General features: G+C 42.1%; 1 protein-coding gene across 1 annotated transcript; it reads right to left on the bottom strand.

The window, feature by feature from the left end:
• Positions 1–174: 174 nt before the first annotated feature.
• dhx57 (DEAH (Asp-Glu-Ala-Asp/His) box polypeptide 57) lies at positions 175–17,849 on the bottom strand. The gene is made up of 25 exons (XM_074698251.1): positions 17,758–17,849; positions 17,140–17,172; positions 16,861–17,043; positions 16,454–16,750; positions 16,144–16,347; positions 12,281–13,167; positions 12,007–12,191; positions 11,796–11,917; positions 10,442–10,637; positions 10,209–10,333; positions 9,999–10,132; positions 9,855–9,909; positions 9,498–9,712; positions 9,286–9,402; positions 9,088–9,184; positions 6,445–6,618; positions 6,147–6,347; positions 5,682–5,958; positions 5,469–5,564; positions 5,298–5,381; positions 5,059–5,196; positions 4,797–4,871; positions 2,116–2,250; positions 1,836–2,036; positions 175–1,394 (listed from the first exon to the last, which is right to left on the bottom strand). Exons 3-25 carry the CDS (start codon positions 17,037–17,039, stop codon positions 1,251–1,253), a joined length of 4,338 nt encoding a protein of 1,445 aa, XP_074554352.1. The 5' UTR covers positions 17,040–17,043; positions 17,140–17,172; positions 17,758–17,849; the 3' UTR covers positions 175–1,250.
• Positions 17,850–18,473: the final 624 nt, after the last annotated feature.

Raw genomic sequence — 18,473 nt, 5'->3', positions numbered from 1 at the left:
TTTGAAAAGTATAAAAATGTACTTAACTGGATTAATTTCAATAACTGATATTTTTATACAAATTTTCCAAAGTGAAAAAAATAGAGGCAGCTTCAAATATCAGAATCAGACTCGGAAGTTCTTTATTAATACTCATATATATATATAATATACTATACAAACTCTTATATAATATATTTAATATGCCAGATCATTGCCCCCTGTTAAATCAAACTGAAGAGAATAGTAACTTTCACAGGAAAACTTAAATTTCCTTGGAAATTTACCATCTTTAAAGAACAAAAACTGCTTTTTAATGGTTAAAATTAATGTTTTCTAACCAGATCTGGACTTGGCACTCGTGATACCTTGTTTGTTTACAACCTGTTGTTTGGACCCGCCTCACCCCAAGCCTGCAAACTCCTTTGTTATCTCTCAAGATTCAGTGTATCTTAAAATAAAACACAAACTAAACAAGAGATGAGTACATGAGGAGAATTCACTGTGTTTCAAAGAAATAACAGCAAACATCCAACTTTCCTTCCTAATTTTATTTTCTGTGCAGTGGAAATTCATCGCTCATTAGAGACAAAAAGCTTTTTAACTCTTTGGCAGGTTTCACCAAATTCTCCTGATTCAAAAAGCCCTTTGCGTTCACATTGTGAAAATGTAGTCATGACATCATTATTACAGATCAATACATTCAGTGAATGTAAAACAACCAAACAGCATGCAGAAGCTCTTGGATATCTCAATCATGCATTACAAAATAAATACTCACACAACCATAACGGCTCTGCTGCCACTGTGAGAATAAGAAGAAATCCAATATGGACACAAAAAGCTTCTCAGTTGTGGGAAAGACACAACTCAAATGAAAACACAACAGATACAAATATGACATCAAATCCAGATTCTCTGTGAGCCGATTTACTGAAGACACAGTAACATGGCATTGTAAAACTTTTTAAAGAGCAGGAAGCACTTCATTCATGAAATTACAATAGTGGAGGTTTGTTGATCACCTGCATACGTTTTTTTCTCTTAAAGGCAATTCTTGCTTTAGTGCAGCTATAACCGTAGCTTTGTTTTCATGTAAACTGTAAAGAGTCACACAGCCGCAGGAAGCAGCCTCACTTGATGCAGCAATGTCTTGTTAAAATCCCTTAATGGTACGAATCCGGAGCAGAAACATATTTTTACAGCAGAGCTTCATGCATTCCAACCCAACAGGGCGACACAAAGCGAAAGAGGTGTGTTCAGTCGCAGTATTATTGTGTCGTGATGAGGTGGACGATCATGCGGATGATGCGGGAGCCGCGAGGGCAGCTGCACAGATCTATGCTCGGGCTCCTGATTTTGTCCTCCAGCAGCTGGTCCAGCTCCCAGCGCAGCTCTTTCACCAGCTCTGCCACCTGTGTGAAACAAAAACACACACGGACACACAATCTGTGTTACTATGGTTAAATGATGCTTATGTGTGAATTAATCCCTCAAAAAGTTATTTTTCTGTACTAACATGAGAATTTATCATTATATACCGTAGTCAAAATAAAGGCTTTTAATCCAGAAAACTATCAACATAACAAGTCTCAGAGAATGGGACATGTTTTGTCTTTGATGCTTATCAGTATTATTTTTATGTGATTGTCCCTCAGTTGAAACCATTGTTGTAGCTGTGAATTAAAACAACCGTCTGTTGAGAAAAGTTGAAGTCATGCTCAGTTATGACCAAATAACACAGTGTGACTGCATTAAGGACAAGGAAACAAAGTGGAAGTCTGACATTAAAATTCATTTGTGACATGATTTTCTTAATTCTTTCACTTAAATGTCTGTTAACCCTGTTTACTGACCTGATGAGAAGCAGCAGCAAATCGGATCCACCCGTCGTCCAGAGAAATGACAAACTCTCCCTTCTGCAGCTCCATGTTGACCTGACCACCTCCGAAAAGCACCAGAGGGTATACGGACACCATGCTGCAGTCCCTGATGAAGACACGGCTGGTTTTCACCTTCTCGTGGTAAACCAGGTAAGGACTGTTGTAGTGGCGAACCTAAAGCAACAGAAAGAGTCGTGAGATTAACTCATGAGGGCTCTGGGAAGAAGGCAACATTCTCTGTCTGGTTTCTCACGGTGTAGTTGACAGAGGACGGGTGCACGTGGACGCAGCCATCGTTCTTGGTCATGAAGCGGAGCTCGTTGGCTTTGGGCTGCATCTTCATCGCTCCTTTGCTCGTCATCTTGTAATTCCCTTGAGGAGCTCGAACCTGGAGGAGAGGACCAAACACAGAACCAAAAATGTTCTAAGACCATTTGATTCTGTAAGCCAGCAGCTTTTACTGACATATTCATCAACCCTTAAAGTAACACCTGAATGCTCTACTTGTGAACTCTTTCTTTTGGCATTTTTTCAATCTCTAGGTAAGCTCAAACATCCTTGTACCTTCATCACAGACTGATGAAATCAAAGCTCACCTGTCCCTCAGGTGTCTTTTGACCCCAGATGATCAGTGGTCAGTTTTCTGCAATGTTACGTGCTGCATTAATATCAGCAAACTCTACTTTGGACCAACAAACGTGTTCTTTTTGTGTCAGGATCAGGATCTCGCTTTGATCAGATTGTTTTACATATTCAGACTATTTTGACCTCAAACAACATTTTAAGCTCCAAATATTTCTGATTTCTTCTTCTTATGCACCATTTTTTGTTTTGTTTTCTGCTTGATTTTATGACTTTAATCTGGTCTTGTATCTTCTATGTGTTTTTTTTTAACAACTCTCACATTTTCACATCCCGATAAATCCATTCATTTAAAGTATCAGTACTCAACGGTACCAATCGCCAGGTACTTTTGTGTGTGTTCAAGCGGAAACAAATATTAATTTGTGTCATAACAAAATCTAAAAGTTTTTTAATTTAAAAAATCTGTTTCTCAAAATATAACCCTGCAAAGCTGTGTTCATGTCCAGCACCTTCTCTTACACTCCCTCACAGTCACAAGGATGGGTTTAACAAAATGTCGTACCATTTGATTTTAAAAGAATCGGTACTGAGCACTACAGACAGAATCTGGTTGGTACCTATGGGGGAATTATTTGTTTATCAACGACGCCGGATGCGTGTGCAACTTGGGTGCAGAAGCACTGTGGAGAATAATAGTTTCTTTTACGGATGGTAAACCACACAAGGTTTTGTGAAACAGCAGTGAGTAGATCGAAGAGATCAGCAAGTGGACAGATACCAGGTGGACAGACGTTTTTAGCGGAGAAATCTGGCATGTACCCAGAATTAAACACACATCTGTCACTTGCCGCTCATGACAGCATTATCCGTGGACACTTACCAGACTGTGACAGCTCTGGAGCCTGTACTACGAAGCTGGATCAGCTCTTGGAGAGATAACTTCCTGGATAAGTTTTGGGTTTTCCATACTACGAATGGGGATCTCTTTTTATCCAGACACGTTGCCCCGTTAACTGATGCTGAACGCCAAACCTGGTCCGGAGCACGTTAAGTTCCAGGATAAGAGCTCACGGGGTGTGACAGACCGCCCGCTGACCAATCAGTTCTCTCGGGCGGGCATGAAAGACCGCTCAGTCACCAATTTGCTCAGCTGGAGTGAAGTCCTCCGGCGCGGGACCGCCCCCTGTCTTTTTGACCCAACATTTTTTCTTATGGGCTGTGAACAAACAATATCTTACTGATCATCATAACTGAGACATTGTCAGGGAAAAGTAGAAATGTGTGCAAATGGAATCTTTCATACTGACCACTTTGAAGGATGTTTTTATATTTATTTTTTATTTGCTCCCACGACCTTTTCCCCACTGCTATTGCATCTACAATACAAATTGCCTATACTGAGCGTTTTCCTTGGGATTTGTAGGAAAGTGGACTCTTTCTAATTATAAGAAATTGCCTATACTGAGCGTTTTCCTTGGGATTTATAGGAAAGTGGACTCTTTCTAATTATAAGATCGGATATGATGCTGATCACACACACACTGACTGACAACATGAATGAATAAGGACCTAACTGCCCGTGTCGTCACATGATGAGATACGTCTATTAATATCAGCATTTAGGAAATTTACGCATTCACAGAGTCTGCGATTTATTGCAGCAATCCCCATGGCTTCTCGCGGCCGCAGTCGTGTTGCTCCTGGCCTGGATAATACTGCTTTACTCATTGTATTTTTGCAGGATTATTTGCTCCTCCGCTGTTAAGTAGGCTGCTCTCTTCTCCATTGTCCATTGAAAATGCTTCGGGGCCGCTAACCACGCCCATTTTATGTGTGTGCGCACAGATCCCAGCCTGATTCACTTATCTAGTTGATAACGAGCTTTGTAGTACAGCAGATCTGGATGACTGAGATCCGGTGAAGTTCAGCGAGTTGTCGCAGAGTTATTCTGGATGACTTAATCCAGCTTCGTAGTACAGGCCACAGGACGTGAGTGTGTGTCAATAAATCAGAAACTCTCCCAAACCAAAAAAAGCACACAGACTGCTGAGTCTGACACCAGGTTCACAAAAAAAAAGCAGAAAACCACGTCCAGAGTTAATTATTTAGGGTGACCCTGTTAACTGGTGACTCTTGGCTGTTAATCACTGATACTGTCTGCTGAGAGTCACCAGTTTGCATGGTCGCTATTAACTCCAAAACACTGGTTGCTCTGAGACGGTCAAAACAAAACAAAAACAAAAAATGTACCTCGGCCATGATTGGCCCCTGGCTCTGACTTTGGAAGTACCTGATTTAAAACATCTACACAGCCTTCATTTCTTTTCGTACAGACAACATGAAGTTTACCTGGACCACATTAGGATAGAGGGCAGCACACAGCATGGCGGACATGAGCCTGATGTTCTCTGAGTTCAGGTTGGCCTTAAGAAGATAGAAAAAAAATACAATTCAAATACAATCCCTCTGAAACAAGTCACAGATCTGAACCTTCAAAAGTCTGAGTGAAACACCTCTCCTCTGTGAACCACACTTTGAGCCATAAGACGCCTCAAATCAGTTTGCATTTTCATTTTCTTAACACATTACTGCGTGTGTGTGTGTGTCTTACCTCAGGGCCTGTAGCCTCCAGAACACCATCAGTGCCTTTGGAGCTCATGCGCTCTATGATCCTGGCTCTCAGTCCTTCCTTGATGAAGCCGATGTCAGACAGAAGCTCTGCAAACTGTCGCTTCAGGCTGGCAATTTCCTGTGAGAAAAACCAAAGTGTTATCTATGTATTTGCTTAGCTGAGAGGATTATTTTCCAGAAAACTGCAAACTGAGGAGTTTATACTGAACACTGCCGCACCTGTAAACCTCGCCATGACAGGAAGTTCTCCCTGCAGTAGAGGAAGCCAGCCTGGTTGCCATTTTTCGCAGCACAGCACCATCCCTGCAGGAGAAAAAAACATCACAGCTGTCAGAAATACATAAACGTCAGTGAAAGTTGAAAGTTTGGGAGTGTTTCCTGTAAATTTACCTTATACGCCTGTAACAAGGCCAGATGGTCACTTTGGGCCACAGCAAAGGCCAGTTTCTTCTCATTGGCTTCTTCTCGCTTATCCCAAGGAGACACCTGAAAACAACACACAAGACACATGTTTGAAGTCTGTTTACATGAGTCTTTGGATCCAGCAAAGTCAGAGCGGTGACTCCCAGATGGGGGATATGTCAGCAGTCAGAGGTTTCTTACAAATGGGGATTTGAAGGCCAGACTGGCAGCGATGGTGAGCGCCGGGTCCAGGCAGCGGAAGATGGCACCAAACAGCATGAGTTTCCCAATCCGTACGTCCACGGGCAGGCAGGCCAGGTGGTAGCCCAGCGGGGTCAGCTTCTCGTCTGCAGTTAGAGCTCCCAGGTCACACAGGCGCTGCTTGGCGGCATCCAAGCTCCCCACGGCTGGCGGCTCGATCAGGCGAGAGAAAACCGACTCCAGCGTCTGCTCGGCAAACACGTCCAGGATCTTTATTCTGAGGGAAGGAAAAATACTTTTTTAAATATATTTTACATCTTCTGCAGCTAAAGCCGAGGGAAAGAAACCCCAAACCAAATCTTTCTATTATCCTGAAACAAATTTCGCATCAGCCACTTCTTCGCTGTTTGCATTGGCAGGGGAGACAAAGCAGGTAGTCCTAGATCAGAGGTCAGAGGGACGTACCGGAGGCAGAGCTGCTCTAAAGGAACTCTCTGGATCTCAGGCAGCTGCTGCTCAGCCAGCTGGTGTTTGAAGCAGTGGCTGGTGAAGAGATGGAAGCAGACCCCCGACGCCACGCGACCCGCTCGACCTTTCCTCTGCAGGGCGTTGGCTCGAGACACCCATGAGTCCTCCAGACTCTCCATGCTCTTCGTCGCATCGTACCTGAAGGTAACCAGGAGAGAAATGAGCTTCACACAAACAAGATGTGCAACATGACTCAAACTTAAAAGAAAAAAAAACAGAGTTCAACCAGGGTTACCGTTTCTCCTTCATCTTTCCAGAGTCGATGACATAAACCACGTCATCGATGGTCACAGAGGTCTCTGCGATGTTAGTGGAGATGATGATCTTTGTGACGCCGCCTGGGGGTCGGCTGAAGACCGCCTGCTGCTCCTCGTTGGAAAGGGTTGAGTGGAGTGGGTACACTTCACACCTGATGAGAAGGAATCAGATCCAGACTGAGACTCAGATTGAGACTTTTTGTTTGTCACATTTCAGACTGAACACCTGAACAGTATTTTTACCTGCCTTAAGCAGAGAGACATCAATCCTCTACAGTTATAATAATAATAATAACAATAATAATAACACATTCTATTTAAAAGTAGGGATGTCCCGATCCGATCATTTGATCGGATTCGTGCCTGATTGGGGCATTTTTTAACGATCCGAGATCGAGGGAGAGGGAATCGGAAAAAGCCTGGGGCCTAAGTTCTTGTTTTTAATTAAAATGTGTATAATAGAACATCATCATTCATTTTAGAATAGAACTTAATTTGTCATTATAACAAGTACAACAAAATTGCAAACAAGAAATTGCAACCTTATTGTCACACACATACAAGGTAATCTTGTGGTGCACCACTGAGAAGCTTTGATTTTATTTTGTTGATCCAATGCTGCACTTAGTGGAGAAAAAAAGCTATGTCCATGTTGGCTAGAATGATACCTTCATTTAAATAAAATAAAAAGAACTCAAAGGGCAACTTGTAGGAGTTTTTTTCTTTTCTTTTTTTCCTAATGCATTGCTGAAAGATTGGGTCGGGAAATATCGGGATCGGCAGATACTCAAAATAAAAAAATCGGAATCGGATCGGGAGCAAAAAAAAACATGATTGGGACATTCCTATTTAAAAGCACCTTTCATAACACTCAAGGTCACTTTACAGTTAGTTACAATACAGTTTTTCTGGCTTTTACCCAAACCAGGAGATATGAGCACATAACTCTGATTCTATCCTCCTTATACTGGTTCCTGTAATGTTTTAAAATCGGTTTTAAGATTTTACTGAGCCTTACATCTTCCTACATTTTAGACTTTTTCACATGTATGAGCCTATGTGCCCACTGAGGTCCTCTGGTAGAGGTCTTTTGAATGTGCCAGTGACTAGACTGAAAACTAAAGGAGACAAGCGGATTGCAGTCTGTGCTTTGAGGCTCTAGAACAGTCTGAAATCTGGTCTGTCGAGTCAGTAACCTCTTTTGAAACATACTTTTATTTGAGGGCCTTCCCTTACTTTACTGAAGTTTTTATTTTCTTTTATTTTAAATCATATTTTATCTTATTGTCTTCATATTCTGTTTATATTTCCTTCTTTATATCCAATATTGTTTGCTGCCTGTTTTGACCTAATTGTGAATTGTTTTGTCGTTTCAGCTGCCTGTAAAGCACTTAGTAACTTTTTTTTAACAGTGCTATATAAATAAAGTTTATCAATATTATTATCATTATTATCATTATTTACGGCACTGTTACATTTGGCAGCTAACTGAAATCGAAGCAAGTGTTAATGTCTTCTTTTTTAGGCTAAGTAATCTCTTAGAATTACTTTTCACATACACCTGAAAAACTCAAGAAAAATGTCTCATTTCAAAACATCAAAAAGAAAAAGATGATTTAATAAAATCTGCCAGTGGGTTAAGAGAAATTTACTGATTTAGTTTTTTGAAATAAGAATGAAGTCCTAACACAAGAAAATCAACAAGCACACTTTTTTAACCACATTGGCAGATTTTTCATTGAAATCAAGAATCATCTTTGTCTTTGTCTTTACATCTTGAAATAAGACATTTTATGGACTTATCAGGTAAATGTCGCTCAGTCTAATGAGTCAATTTGTACTGAAAATAAGATGTTAACACTTGCTTCGATTTCAGTCTTCGCAGTGTCCAGGGGTTTATTCAGTGAATTTATGGTAGCATGAGTCCCCTTTTCACCAAGCAGTCCAGTTTACATCAGTACAGTTTGGTATGGGATGGCTCGGTTAAGCCTGGTCCTGTTTGCATTTCCACTGCCAACCGTGCCCTGTTGTGGTAGGCTGTGTGTAAGCCAGATGCCAATAGCTGCATCACAGTGATGCCATAGCAGCATGACACAGTGTATCCTGCTAATAAATCCAACAAAGAAGAAAAATGTGACACGGTTAAGGAAAAGTAATGATGGGAGACATCTAGCAATTCGTCTTCTTTGTGATTGGCACGTAAGTTTTTGTTACAAACTGCAATCAAGTTTTGTTTGAGAGAAAGCTGTGTGCTGCCAGGAGAAATGCAGCCGCCATCTCACAGGAAGTGACGATTCTTTCGACCAATCAATGGTCTGCAGTGTTGTAGCTCCACCTTCCGGGATCAGATTGGTTTAGTCTGGCACCCGTATAGAAGGGTCCCAAACAGTGTGACAGCTCGTCTCAGTTATTTGGGGATCTGTCCCGGGGTTAGTCACGGAAAACGCTGTAGAATGTCTGCTGTGCCAAGATGAACTGGACTAAACCGCTTGGTAGAAACAGGGCTTTATACTCTTGTTTTTAGAAGTGTAGTAAAAGTTTCTCCTTAGTTACGTTTGTTGTTCCCATGAATCTTTAAAACATGATTAAACTGAAATGAAAACACTCCGGTGAACACTGACCTGGTTGCTCCTCTGTTGTTAAACATCCGGTTGGATTTCAGCTGCTCATAGAGCATCTTGATCTCAGCCAGGCCGGGCAGAAACACGAGCACAGCGCCTAAATACAGAAACACAAAACTCTCACAAACCCTTCAAAAGTCTGCTGGAACTTTCAGAGTGTTTTACTCAACCTGAGCAGGCTGAATAACCCAGTCTGACCTGGAGGGTAGCCATGTTTCCCGTCCACGATCCACTCCAGCACGCTCTCCACCAGGTCCATGTTGATCTTATCGAGGTCCATCGCAGCCAGCGTCTTCAGCACAGACTTCTTAGAGTCTGTATGAACAGGAAACAAACCAGAGCGTCTTACTTCACAGAGAGGTGAAGTTTGAGAGCAGATCAGCTCATTCTGTTGATTCCTCTACACTCACCTTTGTATCTGAGGGTCAGTTCCTGCAGGCTGAGCTGCTGGTCTGGAACTGAGTCTTTGACAAAGTCCTTCTTACAGAAGGACATGAAGTTCCACACGTCATCACCAAGATCATCCACCATGTCTCTGGGATCTGGTTTGGCTCCTCGTCCACTCGTGGAAGATGAGTTCTGTTTCCCTGAGCGCTGGTAAGGGCTGCCGTCCTCCATGACGTAACTGAACGGACAAAACCAGGTGTGACGTTTGGGACTTGGAGTACTTTTCCCTCCCCTATGAGAGTAAGTCTTCTTTTCTAAAATCTTAATGAATCAGGTCAGACTGCTTTAAGTTAACTCAAAGTGAAGACAGATTTACTTACCGAGATTTTTCGATTGCATCCTCCAAAAAGAACTGGTCAACAGGAAATGTCCGCCCTGCAATCACAGAGTTGTATCAGAAAGTCAATAAAACATGTCTCCTACCAGAATAAAACATGAATAAAAACCTCAGTGTGCTGATGAACCTGGTATGTGGACGGTGGGACAGTTGTAGAAATACTCAGAGAAGAGGTTGGCGTTGAGTGTAGCGCTCATCAGGATGATCTTCAGGTCGGGCCTCTGCGCTATGAGATCCTTCAACACCAAGAGCAGGAAGTCACTGAAAAGAAGAGGTCACAGAGTGAGTAAAGAATCTGATCCAACTTTCTGAGCAGCTGATGTCTGTATGATCTCACCTCTCCTCTGTCCGCTCGTGCACTTCATCCACAATGACGTGTGAGACGCCTTTCAGGTCTGCCTCTCCCTCCAGTCTCCTCAGTAAGACGCCCGTGGTGCAGTAGAGCAGCCTGGTGGCTGCAGACTAGTGAGGAGACGTCACAGAGAAGACGTGAAGAGTTATGGTGTGATATTTAAGAGCATGAAGATCATGAAATGGCACAGACATCATCGTGGTACAATGTGGTCGTACCCTGACGCTCTCCAGACGGATCTGGTACCCTACAGAGTTGCCCAGACTCTCTGCCCTCTCCTGAGCCACTCTCTGAGCCACGGAGATGGCAGAAATACGACGGGGCTGAGTGCAGATGATGTTTGCCACGTCTCCTGGTCGACTGCTCAGTGTGGAGTCCAGGATGAACTGAGGGATCTGAGTGGTTTTACCACAGCTGTACACAGGGGACAGCAAACAGAATCCATCACATAGAGCAGGGGTCTACAAGCTTTACTTTCATAACAGCTATTTTGCCTCAGTTCACCTGAATTTAGGTCATTTGGGGGACAAAATATGTACTTTATCTTCATAATGAAGACGAAAAGTGTATAAAATTCTAAACATAGTGAAAAAAAAGTCTAGTGAATAATAATCAAAATGAGAAGTTATGAGCGTTTATAAAATGGTACATGTGATGTCTTAGTTTTTTATTTCTAATAAATTTGAAAATATTTTAAAAAAGGGAAAATTTTGAAGTATGATAAATTTCATTGATTTGCTAAACTTTTGTAAATTCAGTAAGTTGCAAAATTTCTCAAAAATTCAAAAATATTTGAAATTTTTTTCAAAGAAACTAAATTGAAAATATGTGCAAAAAAGTGCTAAAATATAATCAATTTGTAAAAGAATTTAAAAAATGTAATTAGAATTGAAAAATTTCTTAATTTTTGAAAAAATTATAAAAATAATTCCAACATTTGCCAAATTATTAAATATGGAATTTAAATTATTTATGAAAATTAGCAGAAATTTTAAAAAAGAAGTTGCAAAAATTTGTAAAATCTTAAGAATTTTTTTTTTAAATGTGGAATAAAGTCAAAGAATTTAAATTAAAAAAAATCAAAAAGTTCCAACAAAACTGTAAAAATTTTTAAAAAATTTTGAAAGCTTTATTCCAAGATGTGATGCATATTTATTCCATCAAAATATTAACCCATGATTTTATTTAGTGACAGTATTTTTAAACATCAAAACACTCTGTTAGAAAAACAAGTATTCTTTATTTCAATATTTTTTTCTTTGTAGTTATAAGGTGCCACTGCAAATGAGACAAAGAGCAGCATGAGGCTCCAGAGCCGCAGGTTGAAGACCCTTTAGATAGAGTTAAAGGTAGTTTCACTTATTTCGCGACCTTAAAGAACATTTTAAAGATTTTTAAGGTCTTTATGTGATGTTTTAAAGCTTTATGAGGCTTTTGTCTTAATTTAGATTGCAACTTTCCTTAAAATTAGTCAAAACCATGTGTTTATTGAATCATAATTATAAATAGCCCCCCCTTTAATCTGAGTATTTCTGAATGTGACAGCACTTTCTGCAGCTTGGTGTGACTCACCCCGTCATCCCGCTGACCACCAGCACCTGGCACCGCTCCAACAGGTCGAGGATGTTTTCTCTTTCCTGCCAAGCTGGCAGCTTCCTCCTCTGCTCCAGCATGGACCTGAAGCGCCGGGATGACTGCTCAAATGAAAGGATAAAAGGTGAGTAACTCATTAAGGCACGCATTTAAATCAAGATAAAGAGAAGACGGCAGCTTTTTTTCAGACCTGCTTCCTCTGGAACTCTCGACACAGCTTGCTGTTTTCTTGCAGAACGTTGTCCAGCTTCAGGTTGTGCTTATTTATCATCTTCTTCCTCAGATTGACATAACTCTCGCTCTCCACTGGGATGGCTTCATCCTCATCTTCCTCATCCCGGTCATCCAGCTCCTCTGCTTCTTTTGTCTCTCTTACTTTAGACACAGAAATGATGGATTCAGACTCAAACACAAGTGAAGAAAGCAGATAAATAGAGAAGGGATAACTCATCCTGTGAACTCACCATCCACGGGTTTCTGGCTGACAGGTTGGGCGCTCCTCCTGCTGTAGGTGTGATTACTCCCCCTGCTGTCCTCAGACACATCACTCTTCACACTCTTACTCTTTGATACTGCGAGAGGAGGGGGAGGAACAACCACTACAGGCGGCGGCGTGCTGTATTTATGATGACTAACAGCCAGCAGTTCCCTCATGGTGTCTTCATCCTCACATATGGTGATCAGAGTGTAAACAACCGGCTCGCTGCTCTTCGCTGCAGCCAAAGCTTCTCCGAATAATCTCTCTGTCACGCTGAGCCTCCCAGCAGCTCCAACAGACTCATCAGTGGTGTTAAAAGCAACTATCGGGGCCTGGAAGGGGTAGCGGTTTCCTTTTGGGAACCTGATCTGTAGTTCATACTCAGGAGGAGTGAAGCTGCTGAAGCCGGGCTGGCTCGGGCTGCTCAGGTCTGGAGAGCCAGCTCCAGGTCTCCGTTTCGTGGGGAGCTGGTGTTTGAACTTACACTTGTCCCCGAAGCGGCAGCCTTGTCCCTTCATGTAGAACTTGCAGACATCACGCATGTTTACAGCACCTCCACCTCGACTCCCGGATCGCTCACTATTCTTCTTAGCGTCGTCTGCAAGGAATGGCAGGTCCAGGGTCACAGTCCAGACTGAGTTAGCGATGCGCTCACTGAATCGATCCCCGTAAATGGCAGCTAGAGCCAGAGCCTCCTCCTGTCTCTGGCTTAAACACTCATCCATGGGGACACTTTCCAGACCGTCCACTGAAAGTGCTTTCTGACCAAAGCGCTCGCTGTACACCAGGTGGAGGAGCTGTTCCAGGGTGGTGCCGAATTCCCCTCCACCAGACTCCAGCGCCTGCTTGCTGCGCTCTCTGTCGAACCCAAACCTGCACAAATGAGGAGGGAAATACAGAGTCCTGAAAGGTTCAAATTTCACCCAACGTGTTTCGTGGACAGAAGCAGAACTGAGAACCAGGGATGGTTTAAAACAGTTACTTCTGTTCAAACACACGTTCCAGTACCTGATTCTGGGATTTGGATAATCTGGAAACCCCTCAAATCCACAGTGCGGAAAATTCCATGCCTTTCACAGCTATAAAACCAGAAAATGTTTCGCTTGGAATATCATTACAGCCTTTTGGATAGCTTTGGTTTCTCCTGATAATTTCCTAAAAATCAAAATATTAACTTTCAAGGGAATAATCCTGCTCAATAGTCACTTCTGGGTCTCTAAACATGCGTGTCAGTGTCTGTATCTGCCTCAACCCTCTCCTCTGCCTGGGATGTTTCTTGGCAATAAGTAAGGGTGGTAACATCAGCCAATCACAGAGCGCCAAGTGAGAAAGTGACTTTGCGTGTTGATTAGCCAGCTACCCCAAGCGGGTGAAATATATGAAAATGAAGCTTGGCTCTACTTTCATTCAAAGAGTGACGTGAGTTAGCTTTCTGCTAACCAGGTATGTGTCAAATACCCGTGCTAACATGTCTAGTCAGGTGCACAGCTCTCGTGTCTCTTCCACGTAGAAACGCGATTCTACAGGTGGTTGCTGGGTTAGTGAGTGTGTTCATGTAGTCATGGTTGGGGTCGGTGGGTGTGTGCTGCTGCTGGCACTGAGCCAAGGAGGAGGAGCCCAGTTTGGATGATGTTTTAACTAACAAGTAACAGAAATTCCTTCAGATCTGTTATCAAATGGCACAAGTATGGCCCAGCGTTTGGTCGCATGCCCCATGGGGCAAACGTTCGAGCAGTCAGCCCTGGGTTTGACTCCAGCCTGCAGACCCTTTCCTACATGTCACTCCCATAGATTCTGTACAGAATGGACAGTGTGGCTCCACCTTTAACCATTATAAGGTTTTGAAGCCAAAATACCCCCGTTACAGGTGCTGCCATCATGTAGCCAAAGTCTGCCTAATAGAGGCTATGATGGGTTCTGAGAGAATCTGAGTGGAGCAGGATAAGAAAGAAATTTTTTTTTTTTTTTCTTTCTAAAGTCTGATCTTTCTTGGTTTTTCTACCTGACATAATTTACTAATCCCCAAAAAATTACATAATCAACTTCAGCTGTCAATCATCGTTAAACATGGCGTAACGCCCTGTTTTTAACCTTTAATAAAAACTAAAAAGTAATGAAAACAAAACTTTTCAGAACAAAGAGGACATGAATACAATGCAGCCTAACAATATCTTCATTCCAGGTGTATTTATTTAGGAAGGTTTGACCAGAGCCCATCTAGAACGACTGGGGAGACAGAGTTTTTGACTTGAAATGCAGCCAGCCACCAGGGGGAGCAGTTTTTGAGATCCGAGCCGAGCAAGATAACGTCTATTTTTTTCACAGTGTATGGTCACTCCCAAATCTCATCCTGTTCCCTGCTCTATCCACTGTCATGTCTTCTCCAAATAAACACCCAGCAACTACCTGATACCCTTTTGATACAGTTTTGATACCGGGTGTTCCTTCCCATTCTTTAAAGGATAAGTTCGGTTTATACAGCTTTTACATTGTTTATAGAATGAAGTAGAACAACAAAATACTCACCCTGAAGGTTTCCCTGATCCAAGCAGTGCTTTGGAAAACATTTAGATCCAAAATCGTGCAGCAGACGTCCGTAGAATGGGATCCATCGGGGCATAGACAGCGCCGCTCCTAAAACTGCATTAATCGTCCAAAAACTCATGTTTTTCACCAAAATTCCATCATGGTCCGCTCCGGGTTAGTCCTCTGCTGCAGTCTGTGTCACTCCAGACAGCGCTGTGTGGCTGTAATGACCTCTGAACTGACAAAGGCTTTGTTTACGTTTGCCACTCCGCGCATGCGCAGTGCGGCTCATTGTTTCAGGGGAGGACGGCAGGCTACATGACGACTTTCTTCTTCCAGTTTTGTGTAAAATGGACAAATATCTATCTGATGAAGATGTTGTGGAGGAGAACTTTGAATATGATGGATGTCACTACAGTTTTGAGCCAGAGTTAACAGATGACGAGCTCAAAGAAAGGAGGAAGTGGAGTCAGCTCTCAAGAGAGTACTGCGCATGCGCGGAGGGGCAAACGTAAACAAAGTCTTCGTCAGTTCAGAGGTCATTACAGCCACACAGCGCTGTCTGGAGTGACACAGACTGTAGCAGAGGACTAACCCGGAGCGGACCATGATGGAATATTGGTGAAAAACACAAGTTTTTGGACGATTAATGCAGTTTTAGGAGCGGCGCTGTCTATGCCCCGATGGATCCCATTATACGGACGTCCACTGCACGATTTTGGATCTAAATATCTCCCGAAGCACTGCTTGGATCAGGAAAGCCTTCTGGGTGAGTATTTTGTTCTACTTCATTCTATAAACAATGTAAAAGCTGTATAAACCGAACTTATCCTTGAAGCAAAATGGGCATCCACATAGCTCATAGCCGAGCTACAACAGCCTCAAAAAACAACCAACACCTCTCACTGACCCATAACCAGTTCACATATATAGAGGCAGATTTTTTAAAACTATTTTGTACTAAATTAAATTTTTAGTGTTACATGTTGTGGTTTGAAATGCTTGTACACTTTTCCCTCCACTGCTCTCTCCTAAAAAGGAAAGTGTTGGCAGCCCACTGACAGAGAAACATGCCCATCTGTCTCTTTTTGGATGTCAGTGCACTCAGCTGAAAGGTTGTGTCCTGCCAAGCAGAAAGTGTAGCCTTCTTCAGTGTTTTGCAAACACTAATGTCAAAAAGTAATCACTAACATGAGCTTCAAGAATTGCTTTAAGACTTTAACTCAAGATAGCTGCATGTATTGGAAGAGTTAATGTTATTATCACACAACTCTTAACCTGAGCTCTAAAATCCTTGAACAAACTAACAAATGTGTACATCACCTGCAGAGTTTTCCGATGGCAAATAAGGAGATGATGGGTTCAGGGGTTGGTCGTTCGTCGTCAGACTCTGGATCATATTCGGGGCTCTCTGCTTTCTCCACAGGATCATCGTTCGTGGCCCAAAACTGTCCGTCGTCACGGTGATCCAACTCGTCAAATTCCTCCTCGTCTTCTTGTCCCTCTGTATATTCTGAGCCCGATTCACTGAAGAACAAAGGGACATCACATCATCTTGACAAAACAGTTTCCTTGAATTCTTTCTCTTTTGTTTAACAGATTATTTAGTTTTACTTCTTTAAAATTTACATACTCATAAGGTTCGTCAAAGTCCTGGGTTTGCAGCTCTCGCAGAAGCTCCTTCAGTTGTTCTTGGTTCTCATTCGTCATAAAGATCCTCTGTAAGGGCATGGTGCTCATCTCCGGCCTTGTGCTGTCCCCAGTCTTTGGATATGTCCTGGTCCTTGCAAGAGACCTTGGTAGAGCCTTGCCTCTGCCGTTCCCTTCGCTTCTGCTGTCCCTGTCTCGATCTCTACCCCCCCTTCCTCTTCCTCCATCTCTGCCACCTTCACGTCTGCCACCGCCGCCTGCTCCTCGTCCTCTGCCAGGTCTGGAGGAGGCAGTGCCAGGTAAACAGAGAGAAAGTGGAGGAAAACAACGTTTGATTGAGCTCACTGTAAGAAATGACTTATCTAATAAATCTGTTTAAAGAATGTTTACCTGCTGGATCGAGGAGGTCCAAAATCAAGGCTGAAATCATCATCATCATCCCAACCACCAGCTCCCCCTTTCCTGCCTCCACCTCCTCCACTACCTCCGCCTCCTCGTCCTCCTCCTTTGGGCTTGTTAAATTTCCCTCCTCCTCTGTTTGGTCTCCCACCTCTTCTCCTTGCATTCATGTCTCTGTGAAAACAATTGAATCAGTTTATTTACTCACAAGCCTCACAGCAGTACAGCAACATATAATGAGCTGCTGAAAATAGACAGAAGGGTACTCACGGTCAGTCAGTGCCTCTTCATCGCAGCAACAATCTGCAGAAAATGAAGTTGGGATAAATGTTATGGACAAATGATCCTGGATGAATCAAAGACAGCTTCTGAGCAGACGGTTCTCTTGTTCGTCCTCTGCACACAGACACACAGAGCTTGTGGGGTGGTTTGTTGTGGCTCTTCAGCTCATGTAGGAGTAATGAGATGGTGGCTGACACACACACACACACTCTCTCGCACACCAACACACTCACAGCGCTGCCGGCTACAATTATGCAATCGAGGCGAGCAGGGCGATGACCGTTCAGCTCGACGCCTGGCTCTCTGACACTGTGTCTGCTGAGCACGTTACACATGAGCAGAGTGAAGCTCTCACAGACAGTGAACATGTGCTGTGTGTGTGCGTGTTTCCCAACTAACTGAGGACAGAGAAGTTTACACAGCGAGCTAACAGGCTAACAGCTAGCAGGCTCTCTGTAGCTCAACGAGCTGCTCGGACGAAGATTGTTTACACTGGAAGAGGGAGAGGATGAAGTCCGTAAAACATTATTTAATAAATCACAATGTCAAATGAATTAACTGGGGAGCTACTTTCAAACTTTACTTTCAAAACAAACGTGAACAAACCTGAGACGGCTGGTTCCGGCCACCGGCAGTTTGCTTTCCTCTGATTGGTCAATCTGAGTCTTCAAAGTTTCTCTTCCGGGGTTTGATGACGTAAAAAATTAACACCTCCAATTGTTTTTCGTATATATATATATATATATATATATATATATATATATATATATATATATATATATATATATATATATATATATATATATATATATATATATTATCTTTATAATAAAATATTGCACAAGAAACTTTGCGAGGAAGGAAACAAAAACAACAGTAAAACTTAATGATGATGATTTTAATCTCAGCCCAAACTGATGCTACAGTAAAGATTACATTACAGGAAGAAAAGCTGCAGCCCTAATTATTATTTTTTGTTATTATTTTATTATCTTAATTGACTTTCATTTTATTCTGTTTTCATTTTATTCACTAAGCTTGCTGTGTTTTAGATGTAAGCTAATTTTATGTGAATGGAAATGTGAGTTTGTTCTTTTTCCTACAATGTTAATTGAAATGTGGAATAAAGGATGGAAAAAAAATGTTGCATTTTGCATTGCAAAAAATAAAAATTAAAAAAAAACAACTCATGCATACTGGAATGGACGCCCATTTCTACAGTTCTGTTACCTTTTTTTTTTTTTTTTTTTTTTTTTTTTTTGCAAAAATTAACTTCATTAATTTCATAACAGTAAAATGAATCAATAAAAAAAAATAACAAT

This window comes from Halichoeres trimaculatus, unplaced genomic scaffold (genome assembly GCF_033239565.1).
Source record: "Halichoeres trimaculatus isolate MK-OKI-2021-1 unplaced genomic scaffold, fHalTri1.1 fHalTri1_scaffold_21, whole genome shotgun sequence".
Lineage (NCBI taxonomy): Eukaryota > Metazoa > Chordata > Actinopteri > Labriformes > Labridae > Halichoeres > Halichoeres trimaculatus.
The sequence above is the reverse complement of the archived record's forward strand: the minus strand, read 5'-3'. Positions and strand labels throughout refer to the sequence as shown.